At 41.4% G+C, this 21,919-nt stretch overlaps 1 protein-coding gene across 2 annotated transcripts in view; it reads right to left on the bottom strand.

Annotated features, from left to right (window-relative positions):
- LOC134220851 (WD repeat-containing protein 37) overlaps positions 1–21,919 on the bottom strand; it is a 35,051-nt gene that overhangs the window by 11,711 nt on the left and 1,421 nt on the right. Inside the window, exons 2-3 of one of the 2 annotated variants that reach the window (XM_062700018.1) lie at positions 5,551–6,409; positions 5,080–5,480 (exon numbers count right to left, since the gene is read on the bottom strand). In XM_062700018.1, coding sequence (XP_062556002.1) covers positions 5,102–5,480; positions 5,551–6,409 — 1,238 coding nt within the window. In that variant the 3' untranslated portion in view covers positions 5,080–5,101. Of the gene's footprint in view, positions 1–4,967; positions 5,481–5,550; positions 6,410–21,919 lie in introns of those variants that run through there. The other variant, XM_062700010.1, reaches the window with a different exon arrangement.

Consider the following 21,919-nt stretch of genomic DNA (forward strand, 5'->3'; position numbering starts at 1 on the left):
GGGAGAGCGTGAGGTGATCCAAAGGTGGCGGCAGCACTACGAAGAACACCTGAATGGCGATGTGGCAGACGAAGATGGCGGTATGGTGATGGACCTGGGAGAACGCGCGCAGGACATAATTCTAACGGCTCCGGATCTCCAAGAAATCCAGGAGGAGATTGGCCGGGTGAAGAACAACAAAGCCCCTGGGGTTGACCAACTACCAGGAGAGCTATTTAAACACGGTGGTGAGGCACTGGCTAGAGCGCTCCACTGGGTCATTACCAAGATTTGGGAGGAGGAAGTTCTGTCGCAGGAGTGGATGGAAGGTGTCGTGTGTCCCATCTACAAAAAGGGCGATAACCTGGATTGTAGCAACTACCGCGCAATCACATTGCTGAACGCTGCCTACAAGGTACTCTCCCAAATTTTATGCCGTCGACTAGCACTTCAACTGCAAGGGGAGTTCGTGGGGCAGTACCAGGCGGGTTTTATGGGCGAACGCTCCACCACGGACCAGGTGTTCGCCATTCGCCAAGTACTGCAGAAATGCCGCGAATACAACGTGCCCCACATCATCTATTCATCGACTTCAAAGCCGCACATGATACAATCGATCGGGACCAGCTATGGCAGCTAATGCACGAACACGGTTTTCCGGATAAACTGATACGGTTGATCAAAGCGACGATGGATCGGGTGATGTGCGTAGTTCGAGTTTCAGGGGCATTCTCGTGTCCCTTCGAAACCCGCAGAGGGTTACGGCAAGGTGATGGTCTTTCGTGTTTGCTATTCAACATCGCTTTGGAAGGGGTAATACGAAGAGCAGGGATTAACACGAGTGGTACAATTTTCAATAAGTCCGTCCAGCTATTTGGTTTCGCCGACGACATAGATATTATGGCACGTAACTTTGAGAAGATGGAGGAAGCCTACATCAGACTGAAGAGGGAAGCTAAGCGGATTGGACTAGTCATCAACACGTCGAAGACGAAGTACATGATAGGAAGAGGTTCAAGAGAAGACAATGTGAGCCACCCACCGCGAGTTTGCATCGGTGGTGACGAAATCGAGGTGGTAGAAGAATTTGTGTACTTGGGCTCACTGGTGACTGCCGAAAATGACACCAGCAGAGAAATTCGGAGACGCATAGTGGCTGGAAATCGTACGTACTTTGGACTCCGCAAGACGCTCCGATCGAATAGAGTTCGCCGACGTACCAAACTGACAATCTACAAAACGCTAATTAGACCGGTAGTCCTCTACGGACACGAGACCTGGACGATGCTCGTGGAGGACCAACGCGCACTTGGAGTTTTCGAAAGGAAAGGTACGTGGAGGAGGCGAATGAACCACGAATTGCATCAGCTGTTGGGAGAACCATCCATCGTTCACACCGCGAAAATCGGACGACTGCGGTGGGCCGGGCACGTAGCCAGAATGTCGGACAGTAACCCGGTGAAAATGGTTCTCGACAACGATCCGACGGGCACAAGAAGGCGAGGTGCGCAGCGGGCAAGGTGGATCGATCAGGTGGAAGATGACTTGCGGACCCTCCGTAGACTGCGTGGTTGGCGACGTGTAGCCATGGACCGAGCCGAATGGAGAAGACTCTTATACACCGCACAGGCCACTTCGGCCTTAGTCTGATTAAATAAAAATAAATAATGAGCCATTGACGAAGGAAATTAAATTAACAGATGCAACAGGACGAGTAACTCGTCAACGGTTATATCTGGAGCAATTCGATTTCCTATTGGTTTACAAGAAAGGGAAGCAAAACGTGGTAGCCGATGGATCTCGAATACCTCGCGTGGATGAATCTGAAATAAATTTACAAACCATTTTAGAAAACGAAGTACACGAAAACGATCCTATATACGGGCCGGAAATCATAAATAAATTTAGAAATCAGCTCATCATTCATATTACCAATAACAGAAGAAAGTCCCCTCACATTTATTATTTTATCTTTTCAGGTTATAGTAGACACGTATTCCACCGAAGAACAACTATTGAATATTCTTAAAGCTCATTTATCTCCAAAAATAACAAATGGAATCTTTGCCCCACCTAATATTGCAAAATTGTGCTCTGAAATTCTAGATAAACATTTCAAGGGAATGCGAGTACAATTCTGCAATCTTAAGCTACCAGATCTAATTTCTAAAAAAAGACCAAGACGAACTTGTTCGTAAGAGTTACAACTTTAATCATAGAAGTTGGAAACTCACATATGAGGAGATTCGTCAATCAGTCTACTTCCCAAACATGTCTTCAATTGTTAGGACCTTTGTAAAAAAAATGCTGGGATTGTAAATACGCTAAATATGAGCGTCATCCCTTTAAAATTCCAATCACACGTAGAATCTATGAAAGACCTTTAGAAAGTCTATTCATGGACGTCTACGTGAAAGAAAACGTGAAAGAAGAAATCATCGAAACGCTCATCAAGCAATTCAAAATTTTTGGCCTACCGAAACAATTAACTTGCGATCAAGCCACTTATTTCCGCAGTCAAAATTTTAAGGAATTTCTAGAAACCCATGGTGTTGCCGTTCACTATGCTAGCAGTAGCAACAGTAATGGCACCATCGAGAGGTTCCATAATACACTTTTAGAAATGTATATGGCCAACCGCAGGAAATTCGACCAACTTTCACTTTACCAAGGACTGTCCATGACGACAAAGACTATGAGGATATTGGAGACGATAAGGCTTTAGTTAAGACGAAAGGAAAAGCCTCTCCTTTTAGCAACCGATATAGACTAGTAGATATCAAAGAACAAAACGAAAAAACAATTACGGACGCAACAGGAATCAAAATTCATAAAAAAAGACACAAAGAAGTAACAAACTGATTAAAACTGGCTTTCCGACTTCCTTACAGATTATGGCTTGGTCTACTGACGCAGATGACTCTAACGGATTTAAGACTACACGATGCAAAACAGAATGCAAACATAATGATTCTCTTAGGAGAAGCTAGGATCAGTAACAGCTTTTTTAGAATAATGCATCCGATAAACCTTACAACCATTGAATCGACAATAGATGTGTACAATAATGTAGCTTAGACCGGAAAGTTCATTAATTCCGTTTTTGAGTTATCTATCAGGAGAAAAATAGCCAGAATTAATCTGTTGTTTAATATAATTAGGCCACAGCGAATCAAACGATGGGAATCATTAGGTAGAGCGTGGAAATATATTTCGGGAAGTCCAGACGCCGACGATCTTAGGGTTATCAACTCTTCTTTAAACACCTTGGAAGATGGAAATAATAAACAAATTCAGATAAATTACTTGTTGGCGAAACGTATGAGAAACTTGACAAAAACTTTCATTCCACTACTATTAGATAATGAGCAGAATTTGGAAAAAGTAACATTCGATAGTTTAGACTCTTTGAATTTCATATTTGAGCTTGATGAATTATTATACTATTCAGAGATAATTGAAGAATCTATAACACTAGCTGGACGAAGCATCCCAAACAGCCGCATCATCCACCCTGAAGAACTTTCGGTTATTCGCCATACCCTCAACGATAACGGTTTTCGATTGAACTCGGTCGACGATATGTTGAACATTGCTAGCGCATCTTCCACAGTTATTAACTGCGAGGTTTCTAAGCCAGGTTACCATTTTTGCATTCGTATATCATGAGGCTAGCACGATGATACTTTTATGCCCAGGGAAGTCCAATCCAAAATTGCCTAGACCGGCACCGGGAATCGAACCCAGCCACCCTCAGCATGGTCTTGCTTTGTAGCCGCGCGTCTTACCGCTTTCACAAGCTATTACAGTTTTATTGGTTCTCCGAACCTGTCCTGACTGATACATACGTGCATCATTAAACATCACAGCAGTTGCATCGAGCTGTTAGGGTTTTACTCATTTCTTTTACAAGCTACAGTGGACTATCCATGAGTCGATGTTCTAAAACTCGATAGCGACTCGTAGAAACAAATGATGCCACATTGTTCGACCAATTTTCCAAGAAACTTCTGTTCCACATCACGATATCGACTATATTACATCTCGAGGGTCGACTGTATTACAGACCCTTTTTGATTCTTCGAAACGTCCTGGAGCTCAGATCATTTGACTTATCCAACCTATGAATGATTTTAGATATTTTGTCCCAATAGGTCGATTGAGCTTATATGACTTTAATCATCATTTGTACTAGCCATGGCATTGGCAGGCCTTTATGGTTCGCTAAAATATCCTGGAAATCGTGTTGTTTGATGTAACCATCCAGCAAAAAAAGTCAACAGCCAAATTCAAATGGAAACAAAAATAATTCCAAAAAAACTATCGGCAGCATGGCGTAGCAACGCACGCCTTCAAACCAGGCGTTTCCTTATTTTCCCATAGCTTCACGGTGAATGCTAGTTCTCCGATCCTGCCACTGTTACATTGTGTGAAATGCTAGCGGTCTTGTACCGGAGTAGTTTTTCAATGTTTCACCTTACGTTTTATTTTGGTGTAGAGGGTAAAAATACAAACACAAACCAATAGTGAAGTTGCCCTGGAAATCAACCATTATTTAGAATCTGCCATTTCTTGTCATTGTTTTTTCGTGTTTCCAATATTTGTCTGAACCCACGCTAAATAATCATTTTGTTATGAAAAAGCAAGTGCACACAAAATTATAGACACCTTCTTACAAGAAATTATAGGCACTTTCAAGGAAAATGTAAAGAAACATAAATTAAATATGCTTAAGAGTCTAACAGTCTAATCACCATATCCACGATGCACCGTTTGTTGAAAATGTACATATACTAATTAGGGAAAGTTCTCTTACCCACTATGAGACTTAAGATGTGCATCGTAATAAATACGCAGCGAGAAGAACAAGCAACCGAGCAAAGAATATTACTAATCAAAAATTCTTACGTGTAAAACCGTATCTGAACAACGAAACGACAACAATTCTCAGTAATTCGTCTTCTGTTATAATAACTTCTACACACATATACAATGTTATATCCATGCTGTCAATGTTTGTTTTTGCCCATGTCAGTTAACAATAAGTCAGGCGAACAGTCACTGAATCTTAGGAATTATTTCTTTCCACAGAATACACACCTCTGCGGGCGCTAGCGACGCTTCAGTTGTCCTTCGGTGGCAAGCAGACGGCCCAGCCAAGCACGCGCCGGTCGAAACCACACGAAAACAGATTGCACACCGACGAGCTGATATCCTCGGTCCAGGCCACCGACGATACCATCCTCCGGTGCCCTTGACGGCTGGTTCGCGGCAACCGGGCAATCCGCTGCCCGTTCAGATCGAACAACCGTATGTGACGGTTGTCGTGCGGTATGGCAATGACTCCGCCCGCCGATACGGCCAGCCGGTTGACTGCCGAGTCCGTTCGGATAGTCGTCAGCGCCGAACGCATATTACGTAGCTCCCAAACCTTGACCGAGCGATCGTCCGAACCGGAGACGACCTTGTCGTCACGGGTGAATACGGTGGATGTTACACTCCTATCAAGAAAAGAGTAAAATAGATGTAACTTTTTCCATTCTATTATTATAAAGTCAAATTGTTACTTACTCTGTATGTCCCTGAAAGACCGACACCGCCGGTATCGGATCTCGGAAATCCCACAAGCGAAAAGTTGAATCCCGCGAAGCTGTAACCACCAGCCGTTGACTCTGATGAGCTGATGCATGCGTCAATTCATGATCGTGGCCGCAAAGCGGCTGCAGCGGTTCTCTAGTTTCAACATCCCATAAAATAGCCGTTCGGTCCCAGCTGGCGGTAATGAGTTGATCTCCACCAGGAAGCCAATCAGCTGCCACCACAACTGACGTATGTCCACCTGGACCGGAAAATTCGCAGATGGGAGTTCGTAAAACGTCGATTCGCTCCTTCTCTTCGTATGGTTCTTCCTCGTCATCCAGTTCTTCTTCAGACGAGTGTCCTTTTCTTGAAGGGACCTCCCAGTTAACGGCCGCCTGCCAGATATGTGCCGTTGCGTCGCCACTTCCAGTAAGTACCAAATCGCGGGTATGATGAAACTTAATCGAGTTTACCGATCCGCTGTGACCCTGATATTGCAGCAGACAGCGACCCGTATCAATTCCCCAGATACATGCACTATGATCGACCGAGGCTGTGCCGATGATCGGCTGACCTGTTTTAGTGCTAACCTGCCAAACACCATCCTTATGGCCGACGAACTCCCTGACCAATGAACTTACTACCGATTGTGCTTTAAAGCTGGACACAATTCGACTGGTTTGCGCTCGAATCTTGTGACTAGCTTTTACCTTGCTTCCCGCGCTCCCCAGCTTAGATTTGAAGCTCTTGTTGACTGCACCATCCGCTTCGTAGGAATCCTGCAGGGGCAAGCGTTCACCAACCGTAGAGTCACGAGGCGTGCCGGCCACGGTCTCTAGCTTCTCCTGCACTGTAATTAAAATGTGAAAACGAAAAATGTAGAATTAAAATAAGAAAACCAGCACTACTAATCTTGACTAGAGTAGATTATAAAAAAACCTTTCGTTTATTCAGCGTTAGGAATGAACAACATAAGGGAGTCGTAAATAATAAGCATGGGCTAAAGTATTACTCTAGGTTTTGAACCGTAGTTGTCCTGGTAGATCAGAGGATCTGAGCTCCATAATACTTTAAAGAAAACCTATAAAATTTCATTTATGCATAACTGAATTGCCAATCATACGCACGGCTCTAGGGACTTACATGAACATGATGGGTTTCCTTCGGTTCTGAACTAGGCTGGATAGATCTGAACTCCCATTTGGAGAACGTGAAAATCTGCCATGGAAATAATGTTTGAACCGTAAACATACGCATGGACTCTAGAGACTTATATGGACATAATAGTTTACTGTTGGTTTTGTATCACTCGGTAGACCAATTAATTTGATCTCAAAAACACTTCGAAGAACTTTGAGCATCTTATTTGTGCATGATCTATCTGGATATGTATGTCCATGAACAGTTTCTTTCGTTTACAATGTTCTGAAAACTCAGATGTGAATATGTACATTATATGGAATATTTTGATTTAAAAAATGTATTGGAGGTAACGGAGAGTGCCCAACTCACGATGTAAAGATTATCATCGAGGATGCAAATGCGCAGATCGGAAGAAAAAGTTTCTTTCGCCCTGTCATTGGTACGGAAAGCCTTCATTCTGCTACCAAAGATAATGGTCTGCGACTTGTAACCTTTGCTGCTGCTAGAGGGATGGCAATAAGCAGTACCTACTTCGCACGTAAGAATATCCGCAAACACACCTGACAACATCCGAGTGGAGACACTTCCTCACAGATAGACCACGTGCTGGTCGACGGACGACATTTCTCGGATGTCACGAATTTACGAAACAACAGAACGATGCGTTTTAATATCCAACGCTTGTCAGTTGAAGGAGTTGCTGAACAGTACCACCAGAAGCTGGACGAGCGGATAGGAGATGCCACCGGAACTGGTGGCGTCAACAGATTGTTGGAAAATATCCACGAAGCTGTGACTACAACAGCGCAGGAAGTGTTAGGCACTGCGTGCGACGCCAACGAAATGGTTGGTTTGATCGGTATAGTGTAGCAAGGGCAGAAGAGAAACGAATCCACCCCAGAAAATAAGGAGTCCGTCGGCGAATACCAGGCAGGTTTTCGTGAAGGCCGATCAACGACGGATCAGATGTTTAGCCTGCGGATGATCCTTGACAAATTCCGGGAGTATAACTTGCGCAGACTCACCATCTGTTCATTGATTTCAAAGCAGCGTACGATTCAGTGAAGAAAAATAAGCTGTGGCAGATAATGTCCGAACATGGCGAAACTGATTAAACTGATAGGTGCAACGCTGGATGGCTCAAAAACAAGTATTCGGATTGCCAACCTCGTTTGTGACCTTAGACGGATTGAAGCAGGGTGATGCACTTTCGAATTTATTGTTCAACATTGCACTCGAAGGCGCTATTAGGAGATCTGGCGTGCAGAAGAACGGCACTATCATCACACGGTCGCATATGCGGACGACATTTACCTTATTGGAATCGATCGCAGAGCAGTAGTGGAGACTGTTGTCCCACTGAAGAGGGAGACGACGAGGATAGGCTTAACCATTAACTCTATCTAGACAAAGTACATGGTGGCAGGTAGAGATAGGGGAAGACCTAGTGGTGTTGGTGCAGAAGTAGTGCTTTATGGACATAAAGCATGGACATTAAAAGAGGCGGACCGGAAAGCTTCCGGCGTTTTCAAGCGAAAAGTGCTGCGTACAATACTCGGAGGGAAACTAGAAAATGGTGTGTGGCGCAGACGCATGAATCATGAGCTGTATCAAGTATACAAGGAAGAAAATATTGTGAATCGAATAAAATACGGCAGACTTCAGTGGGCTGCTCACTTTGTGCGAATGTCGGAAGAAAGAATAGCGAAATCATTATCCAAAAGAAAACCAGATAGGGATCGGCGATTTCGTGGAAGGCCACGAACAAGCTGGCTGCACGCGATGAAATCTGACCTGGGGACCCTGAACGTTCGGAGAAACTGGAGGAACATCGCCCAAGACCAACGATTATGGAGCTCTACAATACGCCAGGCATAGGTGTATCGACCAGGCATAGGTGTATCGACGCTGTAGCCAACCAGGTATCCAGGTAGGTATTGGAGGTAACCATTTTTCCTTCGATGGGACTCGAACCCACGACCCTCAGTACGCTAGACTGGTCCAACTCAGCTACGAAGGACCTCCGTCGGCCTTCGCAACTTAGCGGCTACTGAATGAGTCGAATCACTCACAATCCATTTTTCAAGCCAACCCTTCCCTTCGTGTGTATAGTACACGTTCACATTAGAGGAGTCGGGTGGTTTAATACCCGAAACATAGGCAATTGACTTAGATTAAACAGTTTCTTTCGGTTTTATATTACACATTTTAGATCTGTTAGAATGATTAATCTAAATTCCAGAACGTTTTGCAAAACCTTAAATATCTGTTAAATATCTTGGCTGTGCATATGCACAGCATATGTTTCGAAATAGACAAATTGATATGAAATTTGCGAAAAAGAATCCACGTGTCTTGGAGGGACTCGAACCCTCAACCTCCTACTCTCTAGATAGGCGTGATAACCCCTACACAACAAGATCACTTAAAGGTCACGTTTGCGGAAAAGCCATCAGAATCCGAGTACCAACCTCCACCGCGGTTAGCTCTCTGCAAATTGAATATCTTTCGGATGCTTGATTTGTCCAATCTCCACATGTGCTTTACTGTTGTATATCCACAGTCAAGCGAGTGCACATTGTTTATTATACAATCACACGCTCCGTTGATGCGTGTGCACTCCACGGAGATCTGACAAGTAGATGCTGAGTCATGGCTTGCTTTTCACCGACAACACCCCCTGAGGTGGTAATATACAATCACACGCTGATGGTAACTTACTCAAACCCCACAAGTTTTGCCTCTCTTTTATCGTTGTTCGTTATCTAATGAGAGCGATTTCTCCAAACCCTGGTCATATGACTGTAGGGGTCCAAATCGGAGTAGGCTATGCCGGAGGTGTGGAGCTGAAGGACACGAGGCTCACACCTGTCAGGCTGCACCGACCGAGGTGTTTGATCTGCGCTCCTGGTGTAGTTCCCTAGGTGAATAAATTTGTTTCTTTGAGCCTCTACTGTATATCAATAACAGACGTTTCTAATCCACTACTTATTATCGTTTTCACAACCACCACACATGGTTCTCGAATCAACGGATCCACTGGCTTGTGTTTTCAACGAAAATTCGACAACCTTCCGAAAACTTCAAGAACCGTACTTGGTTTATGTTGCTAAGCTGGCAGCAATTAACTTCGCTTTGGGGATAATTTCCGATCACCCTGTGGACCATTATTTCATCTTCTCGGATAGTTGGATAGATAGATAGATAGCGCGATTTGATCGAAAGATTATTCAAGAATACCTTTGTTTGGGTCCAATCTCACTGCAATGAGAAGGCGGACTCGCTAGTAAAGGTAAGGTTTATGATAGACAACTCTCGAACAACGAGTTTTTCCCAGTAGTATTCTTCAAAGTTGGCAAACAAATTGGACACACAAAGAACTTGGACGGTGGCTATCCTAAAGTTTCTGCGCGAGCGTGGTTCAGAGGTGAGGACTTAAGCCGAGGCTTCATTCGCACGATGTCGATGCTTATGTCCAATCACTATTGACTAAACGCACATCTCTACAGAATATAAATACCTTGTCGATAGCAACTTGTGTAGGTGTGGAGCCGGTTACAATGACATCGATTCCGTAGTTTGCAGGGTTTGAATCCAAATCTTTCACTTATCATGTCTGTATACACTTTCGATAGGTAGCATACTGTGAGAGACGTTTATTGGCAGCTTTAAGATAATGAACTGATTCGGGAGCTACAACCCATTAGAAATTTCTTTTAATAAGCCCCAATTGCGGGGACAACAGGTTCTGATGATGCATTTTAACTTGTTTTACACAGCTAGGCGATAAAAAAAAAAGTTCTCCAACATATAATAAGCGAGAACAAAGCGTTTTATCAATCCCCCTCGGTGGGGGCCGCCTATCCGAATAAGTTTTTTTCCAACTTGTATACAAGTGCGATAGTTTTGTTTGCATGGCTTGTTATGATTCGAAAAGAATTTTGCCTCTCTTTTATCGTTGTTCGTTATCGATTGCGATCGATTTCTGCAAACCCTGGTAGTTTGGTATTGCTCGGAAAATGACGCCTCCAGAGAGCAACTATTGGATACCCTTGTGGCCCGCGGTAAACAACCCTACAAGAAGTAAGAAGTGTTTTGGAGGTTCGCGATGTGGTGTATATACAGACTATCTTGGTATGTCTTTGCTCGTCTGATATCAAAGCCTAATATTTCTATTTTTTCTCGTTTTTTGTCTGTTTAACCCTTGTGTGGCCGGCTGGGTACCCGGGTACCTTTTTGGAATTCAATTCGCGATATCTAAATGAATTTGCATAGTAGGGGGTTGAAACTCTGTCACATCCACAATAATGACGACCAAAATCGATTGTACGGGTTAACTGAAAATTTTATTAAGGAGGGGTGGAGGGAGGGGTTCCGACATTTTTTTACCCTTTAAATGGCCGGCTGGGTACCCGGGTACCCACGAAACTAAAATGCTTATATCTTAGGCAATTTTTAACCGTTTTCAATCGTTTTGGGTTCATTCGATTCAAAATTTTGTCCTTAATCATGCTGTTTTAGAATTGGATCGGTCCGGACCGTCGGATCACCGGGAAATCCGGATTTCTAGGCACATGTCCTGCATAGATTACACTGATCGTGGATTTCGATAGGTAAATAGCAATATGGGTATCAAACTTCTTGATATTTCACCAGCAGGTTGATTTTTATTGATTCAGGTCACTCAGACGTGCAGATCTTCAATTGGCCATTCCAGAACAGGTTCCTCGAGGACAGGTGGACATAGGTGGACATGAACACTTTTCAAGGGAACATCAACAATATGGGTATCAAACTTCTTGAATTATTTCCAACGTGTTTTCTTGACAAGTTGAGTCCGGAGTGGCCAAATTGGAACAAGTTTCCCAGGGGGGGGGGGGCTTGTTTTGTCAAGGTTGGCCTAACACATTTCTCATTGGATCCCCAACAATATGGATGTTGAAACTTCCACAGCAGGCTGTTGTTTACTATCTTGGTTCCAACAGATGTGTGAAAATTTGAGTGGCTATTTCGGAACAGGTTCCCAGTGGGGCCAAGAATGGTCATTTTTCAATGGAACCTCAACAATATGGGCATCAAACTTCTTGAAATTGCCTCAGCAGTGTGTTTCTGATTGTTTTAGAGCCACCAGACGTGCTGACTTTATAGTTTCCATTGCAGGACATGTCCCCGTAGGGTGTTAAGTGGCCATAAATACTTTTCAATATAAATAAATATTAATTAAAAAATAGGAAGCTGCAGTTTTTTTGTAACCCGTGTGTTGAGAGCCAAATCATTGCAAGGACCACTCGTTGACACCAGAAGGTAACTAAGTGGACCACCGAAAGCTCCGAAAGATCCGGAGAAGTTGCCGATTCTGGAAGTTTATCCTAGAAAACTGAGACTGTTTAGAATTTTAGTGTTGTAGAAATGAGCAAACAAAATCAATACAAGGACTACTCATTCATCCCGGATGGCCACTAAGTGGTTTTAGAAAGTTCTGGAACATCAGGAGAAATGACCAGGTGTAGAAGATTATATTTTGAAGTTGCGATTTTTTTTTAATCTATTGTTGACGTAATGCCAATTCTAGAAATCCTAAAAACTATTACTTGTTGTAGCATTGTGAGAGTTAAATCATTGCATGACCAACGCATTGACTACCATTGGTCATCTGGCACTGAATGTCCGGAACACCCATAGTAAAGACAAATTCTTGAAAATCGTCCTAGAATACAGTGGTTTGTTATGAATGTGAGAGTAAAACAAGAACCAAACTTTGACCCCGGGAGGCCACTAAGTGGTGCTCCAGAAGCTCCGGAATAGCCGAAAAGGTAATCAATTCTAGAAACTCGCCCTAGAAAGCTACGATTTTTTTGTAGTTGTGTGCGATCAAAATCAATTCGAGGATCATTCATTGACACCGTGTAGCCGTTAGGTGAGCATCTGGAAGCTTCGGAACTTTTGAAGATGTGATAATTTTTAAGTCGTCCTAGAAAATAGTGAGTTTTTAAAAATCGCTTGTTGAGAAATGTGAGAGCATAATTCATGCAATCTAAACGGATAGCCACAATACATCCAATAATGCTGCGAATTTCAATAAATCGTTCGTTCACTTCAAGTGGAGGAATAAAATGGGATAGTTCGAAAGTGAAGACACTCCACTAGAAGCTCTAAGCAACCTTTGACTGACGTATTGTAGAGCTCCATAATTGTCAATGTTCTAATGGTAATGTTCCTCCAGTGTTCATAAACGTTTAGGGTTCCCAGGTCCGATTCCACCGCGTGCAGCAGCCATGAAGTCGCTGGCCTCTATCCGGATCTGTGGTGAATTTTGTTTTCGCTATTCTTTCTTCCAACATTCGCACTAAGTGACCGGCCCACTGGAGTTTGCCGTATGTTATAAGATTCACAATATTTTCTTCTTTATACTCTTGATACAGCTCGTGATTTATGCGTCTGCGCCACACATTTTTTTCTAATTTCCCATCGAGAATTGTACGTAGCACTTTTCGCTCGAAAACCCCAAAAGCTTTCCGGTCCACCTCTTTTTACATCCATACGAATCAGAGCAAATTTCGTTTCCAATATTCGATGAAGCCCCTATTCGCAGCAGCAATACCTCTTTTCACTTCACAGGAAACGTCATTGTCACATGTCATGTGTTCAAAGATAAACAAATTCTTCAACAACTTCCCCATCAAGCACTACCTCAGCACTAACACCAATAGGTCTACCTTTATCTTTACCCGCAACCATGTACTCCGTCTTGGTAGAGTCGATGATTTAGCCTATCTTCGCCTGCTCCCTCTTCATAAGGGCAAAAGCCTCCACTACTGCCCTGTGATCGTTACCAATGTAGTCAATGTCATCCGCAAAGATCAGGAGCATATGCGATCATGTGATGATAGTGCCCTTCTTTTGCACACCAGATCTCCTATTCACCCCCTCGAGTGCAATATTTACAATAAATTTGAAAGCGCATCAATCTCTCCACGGTCACAAACGCGGTTGATACGTCGTTTGCAACCCGAATATTTTATTTCGAGCAATCAAGCTTTGCACTATCATTGTAATCAGCTTCGCCGGAGAACCGTGTTCGAACATTATCTGCCGCAGCTAATTTCTTTTCACTGAATCGTACGCTGCTTTGAAATCAATAGACAGATGGACTGTACTCCCGAAATTCATAAAGGATCATCTTCAGGCTAAACATCTCATCCCTCGACATCTCATTGGCCTTCACGGCCAGACAGGTAGATTTTGAAACTAGAACGACGATACTGATTAAACTAGCCAGTTTCTTCATCTACTAAGGGAGCGCATCTAATTACAGATTTTTGTTTCACACAGATTATCAGTGGATTCAGAATGCAAGTCAATGTAGGGAAGGGGTGGAAATGATGATGCAATCACTCGCCCACTGCAAGCCGAATATACCTCTGTTCGTACGGAATTTATTGGAATTGTTGGGTTAAGGTTCGAGAGGCAGAGGTCCGTCTTGGTTAACTGTCAATGTTATAGATAGAAAGCAACTGATGGAATTTCTAATTGGATGTATAAAACGAGCTCTTTAGTTCATTTCCAATTCTAGCAGAAACGGCTAGAAGTCCATTTCCAGTTCTAGCTATTGCTAGAGATAAATATAAAGAAAGATACAAATTAGGAGAATGGAACGGACTTTGGATTGAACCCACGACCTCCTGCGTATGAGGCAGACTTTGTTACAAAAAAATTGTTTACGATTACGCAACTGTTGAAAACAAAATGTAAGAAATGACGATTGCTTCGGGAATTCCGGTATTTCAGGAGGACTTCTTGGTGGCCACTCGGGATCAATGAATGATATTCGCAATCTGGCGCTTAGAATCATAAGGGCGTAACTGTATTGATCGATTTATCTTCGACGATATTTTCCTTTTATCAATGTAGGGAATTGCGGTAGTTTGCCGAAGGTTCATGGTTGTAATGAAGGATGATTACATCTTCTACCTGAAGCAAATATAAAATCGATGAAGAGAAATCGATCAATACAGTTACGCCCCTATGATTCTAAGCGCGAGCAAAGACTCTGCTTCTATACTGCTATTACAAACGATTTTCGAAAGTTTCTAGAACGAATTGCAATAATTGACCACTGCTCTGGATGCCTCTGCATTTCTGGAGCACCATCTGGGGACCACCAGATAGCCCTTGCATTAATTTTGCTGTCACAACAAATGACGAATTTCAAGAATTAACCACTGCTCCGGATGATTCAGAGCTACCAAAGGATAACTTAGTGTCCACCTGGAGTCAATTAATGGCCCTGGACATTACTTTACAACGGATTGCAAATTTCTAGAACAAAATTTCGTAGTATCAGACAGAGGCCACCTAGGATCGAAGAGTAGCTGGTCACCCGGCGTCCATGAGTGGTCCTTGTATTTATTTTGCACTCACACTGCTAGATAAATTGATTTAAAACAATTAGCTCTGAAAATGTTAATGAACATTCTTGACTCCTCAGCCTATTCCGGAATTGGAGATCCGGGGTGAAATTGTTTGATGAACCCAAATAGATCAGAAATAAACGCTTGAGAAAATTTCAAGAAGTTTGACACCCATATTGTTGGGGTTCCAATGAGAAATAATTTTGGCCAACCCCGGCTCCCGGGGAACCTGTTCCAGAATGGCCACTCCTGAGTCAACTTATCTGGTGAGATTAGTATCATGAAGGACAAGAGTTAATTTCATGAAGTTTGATACCCATATTGTTGATGTTTCATTGAACAATGTTCATGGCCACCTATGACCCCTCGAGGAACCTGTTCTGGATGGACCCAAATCGATAAGAATCAATCTACTGATTCAATTTCTAGAAGTTTAATACCTGTATAGCTGATTAGCTATTGAAATCCACGATCAGTATCATTTATGCAGGACATGTTCCTAGAAATCCGGATTTTCCAGGAATCGAATTGACCAGATCGGTTCATCCTGGTAACATCTTTATAGAAGAGAAAATTCTGAATCGAATAAGCCTAAAATTGTTAAAATCGGTTGTAAATTTCCAGAGATATAAGCATTTTAGTTTCGTGGGTACCCTGCCGGCCTGTTAAGGGTGTTTTTTTGCCGGCCACACAACGGTTAATTGTTCCGTGTACCATGAATCTCTGGCCACCCGGAAGATGCTCACTGAACCACAACTCGAGCACGACGCTACGCTACACCTTTATTGACGTCAAATATTCGGATGATTAGCTGAAATACCTCAAACCTAAATCCCAATCCTGTTCATCCTGAAATTACGCAAATTTCTAACCTTGAGTCGCCACGAGTATCTTAGTCCCTTTCTTCTTACTAACTTTTGATAATGATATAGTTTGTAAATATCATTCCGTTGAGTGCCTGAGCTTGTCAAATAAAGGGCAAAAGATAAAAAAAAATAAGAAAATAAATATTGATAATAAAAATCACCTATCCGTCTCCGCAGGCAGCTTGGACGGGTCGTAAACCAAATTTGTCCCATATTCAATTAGTATGCAGGTACTATTGTGAAATCCCATGCGCCGATGTAAAAACGACGAAAGTGGGACTTGAAAGTAGACCTGTGCGCCGCCGCGCCACGCCGCCGCCGCCGATCCTTATTGACGTAAGCCGACGCCGGTCATGGTGTCGGCGGCGCGCCGTACGCCGGTTGGCTCCACGCCGCCGAATTTCGTACTTCACGCCGATGATTGGCCAACACAAAAATCACAGTATGCATAGCTATTATACCTTTAGCAGATTAATTCGCTTTTATTTCTGCCATTTTAACCCGCATTGGCGCGTTAATTGTTATAACAATATATAGATCATGCAATATCTTCTTGGCTTCTTCTTCTGATTGGCATTATATCCCCACACTGGGACAGAGCCGCCCGCGGATTAGTGGGTCGTATGAATAAAAAGAAGCAAAACTCAACCCTTGTAGTATCTACTCAAAAATAAAGTCCACAGAGAAAACTACATTTTTAATATGAATAAAAAAAATCGACTCATGGCATATGTTACATTCGAACGTAGCCTTTACTACAGTTTACTACCATTTACTACATGTAGAAACGTCAAAACCTGAGACCTCAGGTCAAAACAAAAGAGACATCATGATGACGATAATTTCATAATTTTTTTGCAGCTAATCATCAAAAGACATGTCTGTTTTGTTTATTTTTCTAAAATTGGACTTCTACTTTCAAGAACAAAGCCGATTCGCTTCGATTCTGATGAATAATTTGCATTTTAAACATGAGTAGCAACGTCTTGAGCAGACTACATGAAATCAGTAGTAAACTCTTCTTTTATTCATACCGAAACAGTTGTTTGTAGCACAGAGAAACAGACGTCTCACTCTACACAGTTCCATCGTTCATCTTTTTAACGGTGGATTTAATTTTTTGTAGGTGGTCGATCGGCCACCGATGGCGCTTCCATCGGTTTTACTTGTGTTTGACGTTTGCTCACTACCGCCACCTGGTTGCCGTTTGTCCACCTACAGTGCATTTAGCATTGGGCGGTAATGTTTCCGTGACGATGATTTTGATTGCATTTTGTTTCTCTGTGTTTGTAGTATGTTCGAAATGGGTAGTGTAGTAAAGTCTCTTTTATTGATACGAATATGTTCCACAAGTGACGTTTACTAGGGTATATGGCTCAAATCTTAGCCTATTATGCTGCGGTTGAGCATATTTATTGTTGTACATCATCATATTTTGGAGCTTTAACCAATATTATGCCATTGGGCGACTTGCCTATATTTGGTTATTGCGCCAAGTAGTTGAAAACAACGATAATTGCCCACAATTTCTTATTTAAGCCACCAAAAGTGTCGAGCGAAATGGATAAAATTTTGGCTAATTTTCCCAATATGAGCTCTATATACTGTTTTCAGCCCACTTGGGAAAAGCGGCTGCTGATTTCGAACATACAGGAACATGCGAAAGATAAAGATGGGTTGCTGTTTGGTTTGTTGCAATTTTACTTACGTTGAACAAAGGCAGCATGCAAACAAAAGCCGAAAATCAAAACACCTGCCCACTTGGAGTGATGCTCCCGAGATTTTTTGTACCAAAACGTAAATAATGCGTTAGGTGGAAATGCAGCAAAACGCACCAATGAAGACGTTCAATTGTAAACCTTATTTTAAACAATCACTTGTTTATTATTTTGCATGCACAGCTAGAACTCTGCCTCCTATCTGATATGATTACGTAAAGATACATAATTACAATGATTGGATGCTCATTTGCAATGTGGCATAGGTACATTGATGTTTTTAGTTTGATAAGCGCATCTGATACCACTCCTCTATGTCGATCAGCTGTTGTGAATCCTCTCAACCCTCTCACGTGTTGCAACTTCCCGCGTAACACAAACACGCTTTTCCCATCCCATCTTTCAGATAAAATACTTTTTCCAAGCGAATTATCTGAATTATGATGAAATAATTTTGACTAAAAACTATCCGCATGAAACGATCTTAAAGCTCTTCGAATAGAATAAGTGATCCTGGCCCATTATATCATCGGATTATTATATGAGCAAATGTCAATATATTCGAGTTATTTTCGTCGGGTTATCGTAAGGAATGTTTTGATTTTCGATTTTCTCCTGTTGCTATGAATCAAAATCGCATGCCGCTATTCGGCAACGGGTGCCCTCAACATTGTCCAAAACAGTTTTGGTTAATCGTGTCGTTATGCTAATGGAAATTGTGAAATAAATACGTTAGCTAACATAGTGTTTTTGTTATCCGTTCATCTGATGTGCGAAAATAGGTAAGTTCATTCAGAAAATTCCTCTATTGGGCAGAAGAAAAAAAATCTTGAACAGCCTGCCTGCTTAAGTCGATCAAAGTGCAGGAATCCAGTGTAGTGTAACTAAAATGTGCTCGATACACTTTTCTAAAGCGGCGATGATAAATTTTTCCCTGCAAAACGATATGTCATCGCTAAATGATTGATTTATGTGCGTGATGAGCCAACATTTTATCCTATGCCAACATTACCTCCGGTAACCCTACTCAAAATGTAGTAAACTCGAACTTACTACTTTTTATTTATACAACCCAGTGTTCATTAACCACTTCCACAGTTATTAAACTGAGAGGTTTCTAAGCCAGGTTACCATTTCTGCATTCGTATATCATGAGGCTAACATGATGATACTTTTATGCCCAGGGAATTCGAGACAATTTCCAATCCGAAAATTGCCTAGACCGGCACCGGGAATCGAACCCAGCCACCCTCAGCATGGTCTTGCTTTGTAGCCGCGCGTCTTACCGTCTTGGCTTCAAATGCAATAATGGTAACATGGCTTCTGAAGCTGGAGCACCTACTAAATTGAACATTTTCTTAACTCTCCTTGTACTTAAAAAGCCAGAATTGTTCTTAAAATAACGGTTTCGATTTATTTTGATAAACAATTCCCAAAGAAATTTCTTGGTTTTTCTCAAATAATGTCCGAATGAAGCCCTGGAGGAAGTTCTGAAGGAATACCTGAAGAAAATTCTTTGAGTATTGAGGAATTTCTGAATTTATCTTCGTCTGGAAGATTTTCTGAAGTAATCCCTGAAGATCTTTAAGAAATTTAAGCTATCGGTAATTCCTTCAGGAGTTCTTTTGGAAATCTCTATAAGAATTCGTACGGAGATATCCGAAAATTCGTCCTAGAATTTTGGAAGGAAATGGCGGAGGAAATTCCTAAAAAACTACTAGATGAATTTCCGAGGTAATGGAATGTCTTACCTGGAAAAATTCCAGTGGAATTGTTAAAATAATGTTAGAAGGAATTTTGTAGAAATTTTTAAAAGTTGGTGTGTATGTATGTATGTAGTTATCCACCGGCTCCATCCGATATTACAGTCGAATTCAATTAAGTACCATTATGCTTTCAATGCAATGGTGTATGAAGGGCAAAAAAACGGAGGTGGCGGAGACACTTACGCGAAACCCGCGGGATAGGGAGAATCTTCTTCCAAAAGTGTAATCCAACAGACTAATAACTAGATTCGCAATCTTTTTTGTGCTTTTGAAGAGATGGCTTTTTTGAAGAATGGCGCGTCACATCCATTACAGCTGTGGGGAAGTGTTCCCATCTACATGGGTTGACATTTTTAAAGGTATTCCAAAATGAATTTCTGAAGGATTTCGTGATGGAATTGTCAGAATTAATATTAGGAAAGTTTTTGAAGAATCTCCAGAAAAATTGGTTTCATTTGTGGAGGTTTTTTAAAGGAATTCCTGGAAAAATTCCCGATCGAATTCCTGACGGAATTTTTGAAGGTATACTAGAATGAGTTTCTTGATGGCTTACCGAATAAATTCCTGAATGAATTTCCTAAAGAATTATTCAAGGTATTTACAAAAAAACAGAAATTTTCGAAGGAACTCCTTCAGTAAGTTCCCAAGGAATTCTTGAGAATATTCGAATATCTGCAATCACGATATTTTGAGAGTTTTCCTTGGCATGTAGTTTTGCTTCTAGAGTCAAAGCTGAATTTGTTTTTCTACTGTCCTGATTTTTAAGAAATTCCTGGAGAAAATAAAAATTTCTATGTAAATTCCAATAGCTGTTTGGAAAATCCATTTTAAATTCCTTCGTAATTCCTTCGAATATTCCTCCAGAAACTAATTTAAAAATTCTGTTCGAAAATCTTTTCAGGTTCTTTTTCGGTTATTCCTTCAACAATTGAGTCGGCAGTTCATCCAGGAATTTCTTCGAAAATCTCTTTAGAAAAGCCACCAGTAAATTAATTTGGACAATTCCTTCAGTGAACCATACAAAATTACCGCAGGAATAGTTTCGGAAATAATTCGAATTTGGAGAATTTTCTAATCGAATTTTCGAAAAAAATTCTAAAGCTATTTGAGTATTGAACATATTTTCAATTAAAAAAACACTTGAACAATGGTTAGAAAAATGAAGGAATTCTAGGAACTTTTTTCAAATGGGCGTACATGATTCTAAGCTTGATTTTTGGAACGGCGACTATGCTCATCAATTAAACTGTTTTGGCGAACTTATGTGCCTAACAGGAAGAATGGATTCCTATCTATCAGGTAGTACCGTTAGCTGAACAAAGTATGCAGAATTGAGAGAGTATTAGCCATTTCAAATTTCAAGGTCAAACACAGTTACGCCTATTTGAAAAAAGTTCCTAGAATTTACAAACAAAATTTCCGAAGATTTTCCAATAGAATTTCTGAAGAGATTCCCGAAAGAATTCCTAAAGTAATTAGAAAGGAAATTTTCGAAGGTCTACAGGAATTTCTGGAAGAGTTGCTAAAGGAATATCCGGAGGAATGTCCGAAGGGATTACTATACGAAATTTGGAAAGAAGTCCTGAAGAAAGTTTCCGAAGAATTTTTTTGAGGAACTACTGGAAGATTTTCTATCAGAAATTCCTAAAGAATTTTCTTAAAAGAAATACTAAATCAAATTCCGAAGGTTTTCTCCTAAATGGATTTTCGAATGTATTCCTAAAACAGTCTCCGTACGTATTCTTATAGAACTTTTGAAGGATTTTCCATGGATATTTTCTAAGGAATTCTTAAAGGAATTTTCAAAGGAATCCTTAAGAATAGTTTTGAATGAATTACTTAAGAAATTCCCAAAATACTCCGTAAAGGAATTTCCGAAGCAATCCCTAAAGTAGAAAAAAATTCATGAAGGAACTTTTGAAGAAATTTCGGAAAGAATTTTCAAGGGAATTCTTGGTGGAAGTTCTGAAGGAATTCATTAGGGAAATTCTAAATTAATTTTTAGAATTCCTTTCTCGAATTTTCTGAGGAATATCTTAAGGAATTTCCACACGAATTTCTGGATTTATATCCGAAGTACTTTCCAATGAACTCATGTGCTGAGATGCGGAAATGTCCTAGTGGATGATGTAATGTACGCTTTTGCTGTGGAGATACAAGCTATAGCTATAAAGATATTCCCCCTATAAGTCTGACTGTAGCTAGCATTTTTACAAAAAACCCTAAAATTTATAACGAGCATGATATGCCTTGCAGTGTGATTTTTTTTCTCAGCTCAAAATTCTTCACGCCGTATCACGCCGCCGCCGCCGCCGAACATTGCTCACGGCGTGACGCCGCTCAAATTCAATGTGTTCTACATTACCAAGGATGGCTAGTACTGAACAATCAACATAGATGAAGCAGAAAAGGCCAACTCGAGTGACCCCTTCGGTTTGAGCAGACAGTGAAAAGAT

The sequence above is a fragment of the Armigeres subalbatus genome, chromosome 1 (assembly GCF_024139115.2).
Source record: "Armigeres subalbatus isolate Guangzhou_Male chromosome 1, GZ_Asu_2, whole genome shotgun sequence".
Taxonomy (NCBI): Eukaryota; Metazoa; Arthropoda; class Insecta; order Diptera; family Culicidae; genus Armigeres; species Armigeres subalbatus.